Genomic DNA, 19,512 nt, shown 5'->3' with positions numbered 1-19,512 from the left:
CACCTGGTCACCTCTTCAAAAAATTCAATCAAATTGGTCAGACATGACCTCCCCGTAACAAAACCATGCTGACTGTCCTTGATTAATCCCTGCCTCTCCAAGTGTAGATTAATTCTGTCCCTCAGAATTGCTTCCAATTTCCCCACCACTGAGGTTAAACTGACTGGCCTGTAGTTCCCTGGTTTATCCTTTCCTCCCTTCTTGAATAACAGTCCCACGTTGGCTGTCCTCTGGCATCTCTCCTGTGTCCAGAGAGGTATTGAAAATGCCTGGGCCCCTATCTCCTCCCTTGTCTCACTCAACAGCCTCCTTCCCAACAGGGTTAACTTATGATGTTGTTGGTATGGCAGACCCCACCTCTATCCAAATGTTTGTTTTTAATGGCCTTCAATTTGTCTCAACCTGGGAACAGACACAGAGCCACCCAACCACAGGACAATGCAGTCCCCGCTGGATGTGCACTGTGCCTTGGCAACACCTTTCTTTAGGACCCAGGAACTTTATCTTTAGGGTTTTCACCCACTCCGCCTCAGTCCATTTGCTGTTGATAAACTGTCAATCATGCTTTTGTTGTGTCATCTGTTCCAATGTTTCTCCCATGCTCCACACTCTATAAACCAAATCCTCCTAAATAATGCAATTCCCTCCCTAAACCTATCTGCCTCTAGCCTTCTCTCCTCCCATAAGTCACCCCAAGCTTTTGGTCACCTCTCTTAATATCTCAAGCAGCTCGAGTGTCAATTTTTGACTGATAATGCTCACGTGAAGTGCTCTGGGACATTTTACTACATTTAAAATGGTGCTTTACGAATAGGTTGTTGTTGTGGTTGAAGGTTTCCAGTCAATGCGAGGTGTTCACACTCAAATACTAGAATTTCTCCCAATGGCATGGATAGGAGGGCCAAAAAGGTTATTTTAATTTTTCATTGATCACCTGTAAAGCCAGATTTGGAATACTGTGTACAGTGTTGGACACAACCTCCAAATGACACTGATGCACTTGAGAATTAAGGCTTCCAAAAAAAAAAATGACAAGAAACAATTCCAGACTTAGGCCTCTAATCTACGAAAAGAATCTTAATGGCTGAAACTGCTTTCGCTGACTGAATTAAATCATGTAAATGCAAGTGACCTATACTTAACCTAAGAGTTGTGATTAAAAAACATGGGTTTGAGGTTAGCAAGCCTCAGGAAAGATTAAAAATTCCACACTCCCCTGCCAGTACCTCCTCCCCAATCTGAATAATAAATACTCTTGAGAATAGTATTTGACCTATGTTGATTCCCTCTCTCTTCAGGTACCATGCCCCAAAAGGGTTTGGTAACCTTGGACCTCCATGTTAATCTTGTTCAAGAGGCATGGATCATCTTCGTTGGCAGTACATTCATCCTGTTTGCGAGGCACTTTACAAAGATTATTCTTTGTTTACCTCTCTCTCTTTTACCATCAATCTTTCCCATCAGCATCAGACTTTTGAAATGATCATTTATTATGTGCCCTTCTGCTGATCTTGGTCAGCAGAGTTCTTTAGTCTCAGATTTTACTAGCACCTCTTCATTGGTAGTGCAACTTGCCCAAGATATCCTCATTAGTCACCTCAAAAACCACAACTCTGCAGCCTCAGTTCTTCCCTGCATTGCTTCGCTGATCATGCAGCACTCCCTTCTGTATGTCAAAACTGGTGTAATGTAGCACTCCAAGATTCTCAGCTTTGTTTTCATTTTGAGTTTATCATAATCTTTTGCATTGTTTGAAATGGATCCTTGGCCATTCCAATCCATCGTCTTATTTATTGGTCACACTTACTGCCCGATGTTAACATACCTCCTAGATAACAAGATTTGTCCACCTGTTCGATCTTTTCATTTTTCACTGTGATCTTACTTTCTGGTATGATTTTTTTTTGACACTACTAGACATTTTGTTTTCTTACAATTTAGGCTCAGCTCTTTCTTCTTACTTTGACTCACTACTCTATCCAAAATATTTTGAAGTTTCTCTTCAGAGTCAACAACAAGAGCAGTGTAATCGGTGTATTATTAAAGTTGTAATCTCAAACAAATAATCCAGGAAGGTCTTCAATCTCTCAAATAATATTTTCATTATACCAACTGAATAAATCTGGGAAAAAACACATCCCTGCCCGGCCCTCTTTTAATCTTCAAAAAATCACTGATCATTCTCAGCTTTTAAGGCTGCAGTTAGCTCCCAATAAAGATTTCTCATCACTCGAAGATCTTTGTCATCAAAGCCAAAAGACTAACATGCTCATCAGTTCATGTTTCACCTTGTCAAATGCCTTACCATAATCCATAAAACACATGAAAATATATTTTTTCATCTCTTTGGCTCTGATAGCATGCATTCCATAAAGGAGCGCATTTCTTGTTCCTCTATCTTGTACAAAACCACACTGAGGAGCTGAAATTTATGGCTTTATCTTGCTCCTGGCCCTATTCATCAGTACTCGAAGGATTTAGTAATGTGGCTCATCAGACCAATAATGTGATGGAGTTTACATTCAATTGATCCAGGCTTTTTAAGGAGCACAATAAATATTGATTTACTCAAGTCTTCTGGGATTTCTCTCATGTCATAAACTTCATTAGAATGAGTAGGAGTTTGTCTATTCCAAAGCCTTCTAAGCTTTTAATTTGTTCGGTGACTTTCATTTGGGCCTTTGGCTTTATTGTTTTTCACCTTATTTATTGCTGTTCTTACTTTGTCTTTCATGATCTTTGAACCATCCATGTTTTTCTTAATTGCTGGCTTTTCTTCTGATCTGTTGTCCTCAAATAAGTCTTTATGTGTTCAGTCCACCTTGCAAGCACTTGGTCCCTTTTCATGATACAAACATACGAAATAAGAGCTGAAGTAGGACATTCAGCCCTTTGGGCTTGCTCCACCTTCAACACGGTCATGACCAATCTGTTTGTGTTTCGAGTTCTACATTCCCATCTACCCCCAATAACTTTTGATACCCTCGCCTAACAAGAATCTATCTACCTCTGCCTTCAAGATACTCAGTGATCTCATTTGCACTGTGTTCTGAGGCAGAGAATTCCAAAGTCACACAACCTTCAGAAAAAAAATTTCTCCTCATCTCTATCCTATAAGGGCAACTTCTAATTTTGAAACAGCGCTCCCTAATTCTGGACTTACCCACAAGAGGAAACATCCTTTCCACGTCCACCTTGTCAAGACCATTCAGGGTCCTATATACTTCAACCAAGTTGCCCCTCACTCTTCTAAACTCCAGTGGAAACAAGCCCGGCCTATCCAACCTATCCTCATAAGACAACCCACTCATTCCAGGTATCAATCTGGTAAGCCTCCTCCGAACCGCCTCCAACGCATTTACGTCCTTCCTTAAATAAGGAGACCAAAAATACACAGTATTTGAATGCGGTCTCACCAATGCCCTGTATAAATGAAGCACTTCATCCTTACTTTTACGTTCAATTCCCCTCGTAATATAGGACAGCATTCCATTAGTCTTCTTGATTACTTGCTGTACCTGCATAGTAACTTTCTGTGACTCATGCATGAGAACATCTAGATCCCTCTGCACCTCGGAATTCCGCAATCGTTCCCCGTTTAAGTAATACTCTGCTTTTTTTATTCTTCCTGCCAAAGCGAACAATTTCACATTTTCCCACATTGTACCCCATCTTTCAGATTTTTGCCCACTCACTCAACTTATCCATATCCGCCTGAAAACTCCTTATGTCTTCTTCGCAATATACTTCGCTACCTATCTTTGTGTCATCTGCAAATTTAGCTACACATGCCTTCGCTCCCCTCATCTAAGTAAACGATGTAAATTGTTAAAAGTTGAGGCCCTGCAGGCCTCCACTAGTCACATCCTGCCAATCGGACAAAGACCCATTTATGCATACTCTTTTCTGCCAGCCAGCCAATCCTTTATCCAGGCTAATATGTCACCCCTTACCCATGAGCTTTTATTCCACAATAACCTTTGATGTGGCACCTTATCAAACACCTTCTGAAGATCCAAGTACAGCTGCTCCTTCAAAGAAGTCTGAAATTGGTTAAACACGATTTCCCTTTCACAAAACCATGCTGCCTCTTCCCGATTACCTTGTATTTTTTTTAAGTGCCCAGCTATAACCTCTTTAATGATCGACTCTAACACCTTCCCCACGACAGACGACAAGCTAATTGGCATTTGGTTTTTTGCCTCCATCCCTTCTTGAATAGAAGGGTTATATATGCTGCTTTCCAGAAAGTAGGGAATTTTGGAAAATTAACACCAATGTATCCACTACCTCATTAGCCACCTCTTTTAAGATCCTAGGATGAAGTCCATCAGGACCCAGAGACTTGTCAGCCTGCAGCTCTATCAGTTTGCTCAGCACCGCTTCCATAGTGACTGTAATTTCACCAAGTTCCTGTCTCCTCTGCCTCCCAATTTACAGCTATCACTGGAATGTTTTTCCTATGATAACTTCCTCATGTCTCCCTTCGATGCATCTACCAGATATATACCCAACTTTTCTTGTGATTACCCCAATATCTTTATGCATTATTTTTGAGTCTGGGTTTTTAACTTTTTGCATTCCTTCACATTTTTTGTTCAATCACTTTTCCTTTTCTTCAACACAGTTTTGTTTGATCCTTTTATCCAATTCCTCATATTTCTGTTGATCTAATTGTTTTACTTCTGTGCTCCATCAGGTCTAATATTTCATATGTTGTCCATTTTTGTTTCTTTCTCTTTTAATTTGGAATGGTGCTTTTTGATGATTCGAACACTGATGCTTTGAACATTTCCCATGTTGAATGGTTTCCTTGGTCATAAAGCTGTTTGAAATGGTTTTGAACATCCAATTTAATTTTTTGTTTTTAATTGAGCTCTCTGTATTGATTAGTTCACAATCTAGTCTATTTAATGTCCCTGTTTTCTTTCCCCCAACTTCATCAGCTTTATTTTGATGGTGCAAACTACAGGTACATGGTCACTTCTGCAGTCAGCACCCAGGTAAGTATTTGCTTGTTGAACAATATTGAATACTTTCTTCAAAAAGGAGCGGTTGATTATATATCTGCAATGATAAATAATGGTGCACTTAAAGCTAATCCTCATTTAACCATTTATTGTCCATCCTTAGTTGCCCTGAGAATGTGGTGATATGGCTTCTAGCCATTTCGCACAACTGAGTGACTTGCTAGGTTGCTTGCAATGGCAGTTAAGAGCCAACACATTGGTGAGGGACTGGACCAAAATTTTTTCCCCAAAAGGACATGAGTGAAGTTGGGTTTTTGTGACGATCTGAATTTCATGGCAACTTTCACTGATAAAAGCTTGTTATTTACATTGTTTTTAAAAATTGCATTTAATTCTTAAACTGCCATGGAAGGGTTCTCATGTTCTATGGATTATTAGTCCTGGCTTCCAGTACCCATACATATTGCTGTAACAGTGTCAGAAGTGGTGGACAATGGGTTGACACTATCTTTCTACGGAAGTAGTTAAATAATGGAGAAGTGAGATGGGTGAAATTCTGAAGAGGAGTCATATTGAACTCGAAACATTAACTCTGTTTCTCTCTCCACAGATGCTGCCAGGCTTGCTAAGTCTTCTAGGATTTTCTATTTTTATTTCAGGTTTCCAGCTTCTGCAGTACTTAGCTTTTATATTATTGAAAACAAAAACAGAATTACCCAGAAAAACTCAGCAGGTCTGGCAGCATCGGCGGAGAAGAAAAGAGTTGACGTTTCGAGTCCTCATGACCCTTCAACAGTACTAGGTGAATCCAAGGAAGGGGTGAAATATAAGCTGGTTTAAGGTGTGTGTGTGTGTGTGTGTGTGTGTGTGTGTGAGAGGGGGGAGAGAAGTGGAGGGGGGTGGTGTGGTTGTAGGGACAAACAAGCAGTGATAGAAGCAGATCATCAAAAGATGTCACAGACAACAGAACAAAATAACACATAGGTGTTGAAGTTGGTGATATTATCTAAACGAATGTGCTAATTAAGAATGGATGGTAGGGCACTCAAGGTATAGCTCTAGTGGGGGTGGGGGGGAGCATAAAAGGTTTAAAAATATTTAAAAATAATGGAAATAGGTGGGAAAAGAAAAATCTATATAATTTATTGGAAAAACCAAAAGGAAGGGGGAAGAAACAGAAAGGGGGTGGGGATGGAGTTCAAGACCTAAAGTTGTTGAATTCAATATTCAGTCCGGAAGGCTGTAAAGTGCCTAGTCGGAAGATGAGGTGTTGTTCCTCCAGTTTGCGTTGGGCTTCACTGGAACAATGCAGCAAGCCAAGAACAGACATGTGGGCAAGAGAGCAGGGTGGAGTATTAAAATGGCAAGCGACAGGGAGGTTTGGGTCATTCTTGCGGACAGACCGCAGGTGTTCTGCAAAGCGGTCGCCCAGTTTACGTTTGGTCTCTCCAATGTAGAGGAGACCACATTGGGAGCAACGAATGCAGCAGACTAAGTTGGGGGAAATGCAAGTGAAATGCTGCTTCACTTGAAAGGAGTGTTTGGGCCCTTGGACGGTGAGGAGAGAGGAAGTGAAGGGGCAGGTGTTGCATCTTTTGCATGGGCATGGGGTGGTGCCATAGGTGGGGGTTGAGGAGTAGGGGGTGATGGAGGAATGGACCAGGATGTCCCGGAAGGAACGATCCCTACGGAATGCTGACACGGGGGGGTGAAGGGAAGATGTGTTTGGTGGTGGCATCATGCTGGAGTTGGCGGAAATGGCGGAGGATGATCCTTTGAATGCGGAGGCTGGTGAGGTGATAAGTGAGGACAAGGGGGACCCTATCATGTTGCTGGGAGGGAGGAGAAGGCGTGAGGGCGGATGCGCGGGAGATGGGCCGGACACAGTTGAGGGCCCTGTCAACGACCGTGGGTGGAAAACCTCGGTTAAGGAAGAAGGAGAACATGTCAGAGGAACTGTTTTTGAAGGTAGCATCATCGGAGCAGGTGCGACAGAGGCGAAGGAACTGAGAGAATGGGATGGAGTCCTTACAGGAAGCGGGGTGTGAGGAGCTGTAGTCGAGGTAGCTGTGGGAGTCGGTAGGCTTGTAATGGATATTGGTGGACAGTCTATCACCAGAGATTGAGACAGAGAGGTCAAGGAAGGGAAGGGAAGTGTCAGAGATGGACCATGTGAAAATGATGGAGGGGTGGAGATTGGAAGCAAAATTAATAAATTTTTCCAAGTCCCGACGAGAGCATGAAGCAGCACTGAAGTAATCATCGATGTACCTGAGAAAGAGTTGTGGAAGGGGGCCGGAGTAGGACTGGAACAAGGAATGTTCCACATACCCCATAAAGAGACAGGCATAGCTGGGGCCCATGCGGGTACCCATAGCCACACCTTTTATTTGGAGGAAGTGAGAGGAGTTGAAGGAGAAATTGTTCAGTGTGAGAACAAGTTCAGCCAGACGGAGGAGAGTAGTGGTGGATGGAGAATGTTCGGGCCTCTGTTCGAGGAAGAAGCTAAGGGCCCTCAGACCATCCTGGTGGGGGATGGCGGTGTAGAGGGATTGGACGTCCATGGTGAAGAGGAAGTGGTTGGGGCCAGGGAACTGGAAATTGTTGATGTGACATAAGGTGTCAGAGGAATCACCGATGTAGGTGGGAAGGGACTGGACAAGGGGAGAGAGAAGGGAGTCAAGGTAACGAGAAATGAGTTCTGTGGGGCAGGAGCAAGCTGAGATGATCGGTCTACCAGGACAGTTCTGTTTGTGGATTTTGGGTAGGAGGTAGAAGCAGGCCATCCGAGGTTGGGCGAATATCAGGTTGGAAGCTGTGGGAGGAAGATCCCCAGAGGAGATGAGGTCAGTAACAGTCCTGGAAACAATGGCTTGATGTTCAGTGGTGGGGTCATGGTCCAGGGAGAGGTAGGAGGAAGTGTCTGCGAGTTGACGCTCAGCCTCCGCGAGGTAGAGGTCAGTGCGCCAGACAACAACAGCACCACCCTTGTCAGCGGGTTTGATGACAAAGTCAGGGTTGGACCTGAGAGAACAGAGTGCAGTAAGTTCAGAGAGAGAGAGATTAGAATGGGTGAGAGGAGCAGAGAAATTGAGACGACTAACGTCGCGCCGACAGTTCTCAATGAAAAGATCAAGAGAAGGTAAGAATCCAGAGGGAGGGGTCCAGGTGGAGGGAGAATATTGGAGGTGGGTGAAAGGATTCGTTGAATGGGGAGAGGACTCCTGCCCAAAGAAGCGAGCCCAGAGACGAAGACGGTGGAAGAGGAGTTCAACATCGTGCCCAGCCCGAAATTCATTGAGGTGAGGGCGTAAGGGTATGAAACTAAGTCCTTTGCTGAACACTGAACGTTCAGCATCGGAGAGGGGAAGGTCAGGGGGTATAGTGAATACATGGCTGGGGTGGGGTGTGGACGGAGGGACAGGCAGGGGTGGAGGGTCCTAGATAGGTGTTGGTGTCGATAAGTTGTTGGAGCTTGCGTTCCTTAGCACTTGAGAGAAAGAGAAAAAGTTTCTTGTTGAGGCGTTGGATGAGACGAAGAATAAAATGAAACTGGGGGCACACGCAGCTTCGAAAAAGGGTATGGCGGTGCTGCTGGAGGGAGAGGTCGAGTGTGTTCATATGGCGGCGCATGGCACTGAGTGTGGATCTCAGAATGTGACGGGAACAGCAGTCCGAGAAATGTTTTATGTCCCGGAGATACCTGTAATCCTGGGTGGGTTCGAAACAAGAGGGATGGAATTTCAGTTGAAATCCATGTGGGGTAAGTCGGAGACAGTCACTGAGAAAGGAGATATGGCTGTGAAAGCGGGTTTTAGTAAACACCTTGTCAAAGGTGTTTTATATTATTGAAATGGATGAATGCTCTATCCTTGATTTGTCTCTGAGATCAGGGAGCATTTATATAGAACGTTCCCTTGGGACTTTAAATAGACAGGGTAGAGTCCACAATAGGATAGTTTGTGGCTAGTCTGTTGAAGGACTTCTCTCATTCATACTTTGCTCTTGAGAGTTGAAGATTTTTCAAACAACTATATAAGTCTTCACTTAAGCTATTTCCTCCTGTGGGGAATCTAGAGCAAGGGGGCATAAAATTAGAGCTGAGCCATTCAGGGGTGATGTCAGGAAGCAATTCTTTACACAAAGGGTAGACGAAATCTGGAAATATTTTCCCTCAATCCTAAAAGCTGTTGAGGCTAGATCAGCTCAAAATTTCAAAACTGAGATTGATAGATTATGAGTTATAGGGCTAAAGTGAGTTAAAATGCAAATCACAATGATTTAACTGAAGTGTAGAATAAACTCATGGGGCTAAATGGCATATTGTTCCTACATTGCTCTTCCACTATATTGTTATATAAATTTACAGCCAAGAGTTTCTGAAAACTGGCTCAGCAAAACCACTTCTCATAGTTTTTGTTTTCTCTCTAGCAATAGCCAAAAGATTTCAACACATACAAAAAAGATGGTTTGATTCCTGTGACTCTGTCTGCAGTACCTTTTTCAGCCAGAGACACCCGGTAGTTCTCCAAGAAGATGACCTTCAGTCTGTCGCCCACAATGGGGTCATTGTTAATAATATTTCCAACCGAAGTGATGAGTTTGATGATCATCTTGGCCATGTGGTAGCCCGGAGCTGCCTGTAAAGAACCAGGGGAAACACACTGAGCAGATAGCAAGGCCCAGCTGTACAAGAGACAACTAGCAGCTTCACTGGTAAAACGGATACATGGTTAGACATTAGTCAGGTGGTGAGAGATCAAGGAATAATAAAATTATGTAATTTATATAAATATAGAAATAATGAAGTTAGAATGCAATATCATATTAACCATCTCAAATACCTCAATAGATCAGTCTTAATCTTCTATACTCAAGGGAACATAATATAGCCCTGCGGCTTTCCTCATAATTTAGTACTTTTAGAGCCAGCATCATTATGGTTAATCTGCACTGTGCCCCTTACAAAGTCAATATACCCTTCCTGAGGTGCAGTGCCTTGGCCAAAGGCAGTGCTCTAAATGGGATCTAACTAGTGTTTTATACAATCGTAACATAACTTACATCCATTTGTATTGCAGCCCCCCTGAGATAAAGGCCAACAAGGTACTTTTGAATATGTGACAATTGTGATAATTATAAGTATGAACTCGAGGAAGACAAATGAAAGTTAAATGACTAAACATTGTTTTGCTCCTGTATTCAGACGTTAGGGTCACAATTCATCTGAACCCACTAGTCGAGACAGGCAGCACACAAACTTCATGCAGCTTCCTCATTCTGCATGATCCACGGGGATCGGATGCTTATAATATATATAATTTATATACCCTCTGTGGGGCATTCTAGAATGAGAGGCCATAGTTTCAGGCTAAGGGGTGGTAGATTTAAATCAGAGATGAGGAAGAATTACTTTTCTCAAAGGGTTGTGAATCTGTGAAATCCACTACCTCAGTTCAGTGGATGCCAGGGCGCTGAATAAATTTGAGGAGGAGGAGGAGAGAGACAGACTTTTAATTTGTAGCAGGTTGAAAGGTTATGGCAAGAGGGCAGGAAATTGGAGTTGAGGCCAAAATGAGATCAGCCATGATCGTATTGAATGGCGGGGCAGGCTCGAGGGGCTGAATTGCCTGTTCCTAGTTCTTATGTTCTTATGATTGTAGCCAAGTACAACCCCACACTACAGTCTGGCTGAACCCTCAATGGGAAGCCCAGCAGCATGTGTAGCAAGCATGCATTCCAGCCAGCCTGCACCTCTTAAAGACAACCTGCATTTAAGGAAGCTGCGGATGACAGTCTCTGCAGGAATTAGGTAAAAAGCACCCCAGATGGAGGAACTGGGAAGAGAGAGGACTCCCAGGTTCTCTGATATGGTGCTGGGAGTCTTAGTCAAGGAGATTGACAGGAGAAGCCATGTTTCTGCAGACTGCCTGGAGGCTCTCAAAAGACAGCCTTAGAAGAGAGTAGGGAGATCAATTCACAGTCTCGCCCAGGGACCAAGCAGTTGTGCTGCAGGTTAAATAACCAGTGGTCAAGGTCAGTGAATGCAACATCACATCTCCTACCCAATACAACACTAATTTCCCATGCTGCTCAATACAGCCCACCCCCATCACTATCAGCACTAACAGTCAGGACTCGGGTCTAATATTCAGATAACCCATCTCATTCTCACGCACCCTCCAGTGTTGCCAGCCTCACATCCACCTCTGACAGCTTCCACACACCAGCTATTCATCTATGGCAGACACATCGTCCAAACAGTGCAACAAAGTCATGATGTTTTCTCCCCTCTCTTTCAGGACAAGGTGGCTCATAAAATGAGGGAGCAGAGCAGAACTGAAAGGTGGCAGACGTTCCTGCATCACCTAAGCCCACTGGAACAGACTGTGCTCCGCATCATGGGGTCAGTTTTAGTAGTGGCCATTGCGTACAACATTACAGAGGCCGTTAAGGGTTACATTAGGTTTCTGACTTATGGCCCTTCTCAAATTCCACATCATTCTGCTAATTGGCATGAAGTGCAAGTTACGGAAGGTGTAACTGTGGATCTCTTCCTTTCAATGCCACCAGCCACCCGCCCAATTCTGATTATCTGCTTTCAGATACTCAAGAACAGCTGCCTGGGGAGCTACTGCAGCCTCAGGATGAAGGGCAAGATCTGCACCAGACTTCCAACATAGAAACACAGTCACCTGATCTGATACTCAGGTACCATCTAGATTCCAGCAACAAGCGCATCTTAGAAGGTTCATTAAAGTTGGCATATGTCCACAGTGAGTCACTGGACATGAGTGGATTGCAGCCAGGCCAGGGCTGTTAGTTGATCTGCCAGCTTCCTGGAGGGCAATTTTCCAGATGAGTTCTGCAGGGGGGCTCAGATGAGGACTTCAATGTGGAGCAACGCTGATGAGCATACAAACAAGATGCTTGGTACATTGACAGGCCTGCCAGACAGCAGCTTAGCACTGTCAGCTTGGAGGATTCCAGCTCCAATGTGGCACAGAGCACTGCAAAGAGCTTGGAACCTATCCTTTCCACCGTGAAAGTGGTGGCCAACACCTCAACACCTGAGGACCCAGCCATAATGCAGCATCTGGTGGCTGCTGTCTCAATTTTCACTGCAGCACAAGCAGAAACGACTCAACATCTCAGTGCTGCAATGGAAGTTCAGATGAAACTCATAGGAGGTTCATTCTTGCTGCCACGCAGAGTGCCGTCATCATGGCTACAGATCTGAGTGTTCAAATGGGCATAGCAAACTTTCACAGCACTCCAGCAATATGTCCTCCAACAGATTACTGAGGTACTGCCTTGGGTGAGTGGGAGATTATTCACTTTGCTCGTAAGAATAGAAAAGCAGAAGATATTTTTTAAAAGGCATGAATCTTGTAAATGTTGATTAACAGAGAGACTTGGGTGTGCTCTTATCAGGAATTCAAAGTTAGCATGCAGGTGCAGCAAGCAATTAGGAAGTCAAATGGCATGTTGATCTTTATTGCAAGGGGACTGGAGTATAAGAATAAGGAAGTCTTGCTACAATTGTACCAGGCTTTGGTGAGACCACACCTGGGATACTGAGTGAGGTTTTGGTCTCCATGTTTAAGGAAGCACATACTTGCCTTGGAGACAGTACAGCAAAGGTTGGTCCCTGGGATAAGAGGCTAAGTAAATTGGGCATACATTCTCTGGAGTTTAGAAGAATGAGATGTTATCTCATTGAAACATAGATGATTCTGAAGGGGCTTGACTTGGTAGATACCGCGGGGTTATTTCCACTATCTGGCGAAGCTAGAACATGAGGGCAGGATAAGGGGTTGATCATTTAGGAATGAGACGAGGGGAAATTTCTTCACTCAAAGAGTTGTGAACTTTTGGAATTCTCTACCCCATAAGGCTGTGGATGCTCCATCGTTGACTATGGTTAAGGCTGAGATAAAAAAAATTTGGTCTGTCAGGGAACCAAGGGATATGGGGCGCAGGCAGAGCAGCCACAACAGCCATATGTTCCACTCCTGCTCCTATCTCATGTTTTTGAGTGGCAGTGGCACTGTGGAGCACAACCTGCTGTTCTCTCTCAGGTAACAGCATTTGTGCTCCTACCATTACCACCCCACCAATGCGTTTGGCATTGCCTGTCAGTTAGCCAGCCCACTCCCAGGTGGTGCAATCTAAAGCTGGGCCTGTTAGGCCAGAAAACTGCTTGAGGTGGTCTTCTAAGGCTCCCCTAGTGAAAGTCAGTAGGCTTCCACCAGCCATGCTGCAGATACAGGGGTAGCACTGCCTCAGAGAATGAGGACAGACAGGAAAAATAAGTGAATAGCTGTTTCTTTTGTAGTAGTGAACACGTTATTGGATGATGATGTTATGGAAAGGTTTTTGCTGATCTTATTGCAGTATTTTGGCCAAACAGGCACTGTGATGAGATGTCAGAGATGGATAGAACTTGGGGAGTAGTGGAGCAATGGTGATGAAATGATGACGATCTAAGGGCACAGCTTAAAATAAGAGGTCTCCCATTTAAGATAGAGATAAGGAGGAATTTCCTCTCTCAAAGGGTCGTTAGTCTTTGAAATTCTCTTCCACAGAAAGCAGTGGAGGCTGGGTCATTGAATATATTCAGGGCGGAGCTGGTCAGATTTTTCACTGTCAAGGGAATGAAGGGTTATGGGGAACAGGCAGGAAAGTGGAGTTAAGGCCATAGTTAGATCATCTGAGATCTTATTCAATGATGGAGCAGGCACAATGCTCCTATTTCTTATAATCTTATGAAATTTGATGCCATGCAAGGGCATTAGGACAGATGACCATAAGCTTGCCAAAGAACTAGGTTTTAAGAAGTGTCTTAGAGGAGCAGAGGGAGATAGGTGGAGAAGTTTAAGGAGTGAATTCTAGAGATTAGAGCCTAGACAGCTGAACGCCAATGGTGGGCTGAAGGGCATGTGGATGCCAACGAGGTCAGAAATGGAACAGCGCAGAACTCACACCAAGTAGGAGGGCTGGAGGAGTTTACAGAGATAGGGAGGGATGAGGCCATGGAGGGATTTGAACAAAAGGATGAGAATTTTAAAATCAAGGCATGTCTCATCTTACTGTGTTTCTGAAAGCTTGGTCAAAGCACTTCATTCAGGCAGCTACAAACACAACCTTCAATGCCCCGAAACATTTGCTTCTGTAAAGGAATGTGACTAGCTGCTGAAATGAGATCCCTTCACTGTTTTTTGTTTTTCCTTTTCCTTACCTTCCCTCCGATCAGGACTGTCCTTGGCACAAAGGTTTTGTTCGGCTCCTTTTTGATGCCTGAAAGAGAAGGGAGATCATTTCAAAATAAAACACTATTGCTAGTACCTTGGATCTTGTGTTTAGAATTACAATGAGAGCATCTACGATTATTAATTAAAACTATTATTAGCTCAGCATTGACGAATGGTGGAATTACATTTTAAAAATTCATTTTTGGGTTGTGTGCATCACTGGCAAAGCCAACATTAATTGGTCATCACTAGGTGTCCTTCAGAAGATGGTGGTGAACTGCTTCTTGGACTGCTGTAGTCCATGAGATGAAGGTACTCCCAGTGTAACTAGGTAAGAGGATCCAGGATTTTGGCCCAACCATGATCAAGGATTGGCGATAAATGTCCAAGTGAGGGTGGGATCTGACTTAGAGGGGAAAACTTGGATTTGGATTGAAAAACTCTATCATACCCTTTAGACAGTACACACTACAGCCAAGGTTTCTTTTCATCCTGGTAGAGCAAATCCTTAAATTCACTCCAACTGTTGTTGGTTCTGAACTAGCCTGAATCATCTGTGTCCCGAGTCACTTTTTACATCTCTATCCAGCACTTGCTTTCTTCTCCTTGGCTTCTTAGCTCAATGTAAACTCAAATTAGGTCATTTACAGTTCTCCAGTCTCAACATTACGTCAGAACCACCACTCAAATTCTCTCAAACGAGTGCTGGTATTGGCAGTGTTTATTTGCACCACAGATAGATTGGACTAGATTTCTGATTGAAGCCCTTAGAGGACAATGGTTTGTCCAGAATGCAATTTGATCTTGCCACCCATAGAGTAATCCAAGGTCTCTGCAATGTGCAATTTGATCGTCGTTGTCAGGAAAGATCCAACGACCACAGTGCTAACGCTACCACTTTCAAGAACAAAGGCAGCTCAAACTCCTGGGTTAGGAGCACTCATAGTATACTCATAATATCCTCTTCAAAGTGTGAAGTGCTCACACTCCCGCGTTCAGGGAATGCATAGTATTTGCACTCCTGAGTTCAGCTGACAAGACTTGTAGCAAGTCAGAATACATGCAGCAGAGTTTTGGATAAGCTCAAGTTCATTGAGGGTGGAAGATGGGAGGCTGACCAGAAGAACACTGGAATAGCCAAGTCTGGCAAATTACACAGAAATGTAACTTAGTTGTATGTCGGTAGGAACATAGAATACATTCATTCTTTTAAGGCGAACGACCCCAGTTTCTCTAGACTCTCGTGTTTATCTTTGCACCCTCTAAGGGCTTTGCATCCTTCTTAAAGTGTGGGGCCTCGAATTTGTCACATATTCCAGCTCCAAGATTAACTGTAAACCAATATTATTTATCTTTTTAATGTGCAATTACTTCTCAACCATTTAACTGCTTCTTTATTTATTTTATATTAATTAATGTAGACTGGTTGTGGTGTAACCGTGTGTGTGGAGTCTGTCTCATGGTGGTAACATGGAACTTCAAGGTATAAGGACTCAGACTGAAGACTGAAGATATGCAAAGAACTGTACTGAACTGCAGAGTGGGCTCAAAACACAAAGCAGGCTGGTTAATATAGTCAAGTGTAAGTCTTACTAGAATCAGAAAGTTCTGCAAAATGAAACTGTAGGAGAACTCGTACCAGGAAGATAAACAGACTGAGCTTCATTAAGGGGCAATAAATGTGCTGCCTTCTCCCAGCTCTGGAGATTGATAACGGCGTTGGAGATAACAAAGCGGAGTCAAGCTGGCCACAGTACCTCATAGGGGACCTAACCAGGGTGCATCTGGAGAAAGCAGGAAGATGTACAGTGATGTAATTGAAAATCAATTAAATGGACTAAAAGCAGAATTTAACTTATATGGCACTGGGCCATAGCAAAGATAGGGATAAAGAAAGAGTCCACAGAACCACCTCTACTTGCAGTGGTTAGAGTAATTTGGTCAATTTCTCAGAAGATGCACATGGAGGATTCCTCAGCAGACTGAGCACCGAAATGGACTCCAGTTTGCAGGGAAGCTATGCAACTGGTATTATCGTGAGCATGTACTATTGCTTAGTGGTTTAATAAAGGTGTATCACCTTTGTTGAAATTTCATCCAAGTTGTGTACTGTTGATATCCAAGACAAGGACCTTTAGACCAGGGACACGGTCTTACAGGATCTGGGGAGTCAGCCAGGGGTCTTAAGATAAAAGAAATAGCAGAACATACTATGGATGGGTTAGTCACCAAGTAGGTGGCAAGGAAATTACCTCTTAAACAGAGGTGTGTGCAGGTTATCCTGGAAGGGGGATGAAGTAGACAATGTGTCTACTAAACAGGCTCATACATTGCTCACGGAGAGTCTAGAGAATGGGGAGAGGGTCCCTTTCGAAGAAGTAGCAGTTATCCAAGGATGGATGGATGAGAAAAGGCTAAGAGTTGAAACGGGTAAAGACTTTTCATTTCGGGCGCTTCCCTGTGCTGAGAAATGTGACAAGGTTTTTCTAAAGTCAGGTAATAAATTAAAGCAATTGATTTCTGTAAACCCCACCACTCCACAAGTAAGGTGGAAATATAGAAGTAAGTTTGGCTTGAAGAAAATGGTTAAGAGAAAGTAAAAATTAAATTGATAGACCCACAGTATAGTTAAGATGCTGTATGAAAAGGTAAAAAAAGAAAAGACATAACTTACGTGTGAGTATCTGTTTGTGTATCTTGTTGAGGTATAAATCTTTTTCCTGCCTGAATGTGATTTACCTGTGTGTTTATAAGTGCTGGGTTTATGTTGCCGAACTAAAGGGCTATTAATTCTCTGTAGTCTACTATGTTTTAAGCTTTTTGTTCTGTTTGTTTAATGTGTGTATACATTTGTATTACGTTTGAGACTTTAACCTCGTTTAAACTCTAATTTGTTTTTTCCTCTCCCCCCGGAGCTTGCGATCTGGGGATACTTTTGGCATTTGGAGTTTCTCTCATTATAGGACTTCATTTAGGCGCACGGAAATATGAAAGTGTGAATGTGATTGTTGACTTTGCCTATGTCAATTTAACAAGGTTTAATTATGGATTTGTGGAAACTGCATAACCAGTTAAATGTGAGAATTATAAGCATGGTCTAGAGGTATGTGGAATTAGTGTTGGGATTTTGTGTTACCACACTCTCCCAGAAAAAGAGGAGATTTTGCAGGGGGTAATGAATGATGTGTTCAGGTGAGAACGTGTTTGAGATTCTGAATCAGTGCAGAATGGATAATGCAGATAGCATCAGGAATTGGAAGTTGGTTTAAATGGGGAAAAAGATAAGTTAAGCTATAATGAAATGAAGGAGTATGGAAATTCGTGTTTTTTTGTATTTTGATTAAGGGATTGTCTCTTTAAGAACCTGCCTGTAGCTGTGGGAAAAATGCTGAGACTTGAAATGCTTGAAATTAATGAGCTGTGAGAAACTGTGTGATTGCTTTTTCTTTTGTGTGGAAACTTACTGGCTCTTTGCATTTGAGTAAGAATACTGTAAGTTTTCTGGTGATACTTCACTTTTTCCATAGTTTTTTTCTATTACAGTTGTTGGAAACCCAAATGAAGAAAGAACCACAAGACCGCTGACCTAATCCATTTGTTTTTTTTTAAAAAGCACATGCTCATTTTCTCTGCTTGTGTGTGGAATTAACTGATTTCTGTATCCAGGTTGCTGTTTAGAGCATTTTGGTCAGTTGCTCAGAAGATGCACATGGAGGATTCCTCAGCAGACTGAGCACCGAAATGGACTCCAGTTTGCAGGGAAGCTCAGCAACCGGCATTATCGTGAGCATGTACTATTGCTTAGTGGTTTAATAAAGGCGTATCACCTTTGTTGAAATTTCATCCAAGTTGTGTACTGTTGATATCCAAGACAAGGACCTTTAGACCAGGGACACAGTCTTACAGGATCTGGCGAGTCAGCCAGGAGGCAAGATAAAAGAAATGGCAGAACATACTATGGATGCGTTGGTCATGAAGTAGGTGCCAGGGAAATTACCTCTTAAACAGACGTTTGTAAAGGTTATCTGGAGAGGGATGAAGTAGACAATGTGTCTATTAAACCGACTCAGACACTGCTCACGGAGAGTCAAGCGAACAGGGAGAGGATCCCTTTCGAAGCAGTAGCAGTCATCCAAGGATGGATGGATGAGGAAAGGCTAAAAGCTAAAACGAGTAAAGACTTTTCAGTTCGGGCACTTACCTGTGCTGAGAAATGGGACAAGGTTTTTCAGAAGTCAGATAATAAATTAAAACAATTGGTTTCTGTAAACCCCACCACACCACAAGGTGGAGATACCGAAGAAAGCCTGGGGTTAAAGAAAATGGCTAGGGGAAAGTAAAAATTAAATTGATAGACTCACAGTACAGTAAGGATGCTGGTATCATCGTGAGTATGTACCATTGCTTAGTGGTTTAATAAAGGCGCAACACCTTTGTTGAAATTTCATCCAAGTTGTTGTGTGCTGTTGATATCCAAGACAAGGACCTTTAGGAACCCCACCACTGAACATCAAGCCATTGTTTCCAGGACTGTTACTGACCTCATCTCCTCTGGAGATCTTCCTTCCACAGCTTCCAACCTGACAGTCTCCCAACCTCGGACGGCCCGCTTCTATCTCCTACCCAAAATCCACAAACAGGACTGTCCCGGCAGGCCGATCGTATCAGCCTGTTCCTGCCCCACGGAACTCATTTCTTGCTATCTTGACTCCATTTTCTCTCCCCTTGTCCAATCCCTTCCCACCTACATCCGTGATTCCTCTCACGCTCTACATCATATTAACAATTTCCAGTTCCTGGCCCCAACTGCCTCCTCTTCACCATGGACGTCCAATCCCTCTACACCTCCATCCCCCACCGGGATGGTCTGAGGGCCCTTAGCTTCTTCCTCAAACAGAGGTCCGAACAATCCCCATCCACCACTACTCTCCTCCGTCTGGCTGAACCTGTTCTTACACTGAACAATTTCTCCTTAAACTCCTCTCACTTCCTCCAAATAAAAGGTGTGGCTATGGGTACCCGCATGGGCCCCAGTTATGCCTGTCTCTTTATTGGGTATGTGGAACATTCCTTGTTCCAGTCCTACTCCGGCCCCCTCCCATAGCTCTTTCTCCGGTACATCGATGATTATTTCGGTGCTGCTTCATGCTCTCGTCTGGACCTGGAAAAACTTAGTAATTTTGCTTCCAATTTCTATCACTCCATCATTTTCACATGGTCCATCTCTGACACTTTCCTTCCCTTCTCTGACCTCTCTGTCTTAATTTCTGGTGATAGACTATCCACCA

The 19,512-nt window shown here is 43.4% G+C and overlaps 1 protein-coding gene across 1 annotated transcript in view; it reads right to left on the bottom strand.

The window, feature by feature from the left end:
- Window positions 1-19,512, bottom strand: part of pygb (phosphorylase, glycogen; brain) — a 116,438-nt gene that overhangs the window by 14,004 nt on the left and 82,922 nt on the right. Inside the window, exons 15-16 of the mRNA XM_041214438.1 lie at window positions 14,212-14,270; window positions 9,469-9,610 (exon numbers count right to left, since the gene is read on the bottom strand). Coding sequence (XP_041070372.1) covers window positions 9,469-9,610; window positions 14,212-14,270 — 201 coding nt within the window. The remainder of the gene's footprint in view (window positions 1-9,468; window positions 9,611-14,211; window positions 14,271-19,512) is intronic.

This window comes from Carcharodon carcharias, chromosome 2, assembly GCF_017639515.1.
Source record: "Carcharodon carcharias isolate sCarCar2 chromosome 2, sCarCar2.pri, whole genome shotgun sequence".
Taxonomy (NCBI): Eukaryota; Metazoa; Chordata; class Chondrichthyes; order Lamniformes; family Lamnidae; genus Carcharodon; species Carcharodon carcharias.
This window is presented reverse-complemented; position numbering and strand designations above follow the sequence as displayed.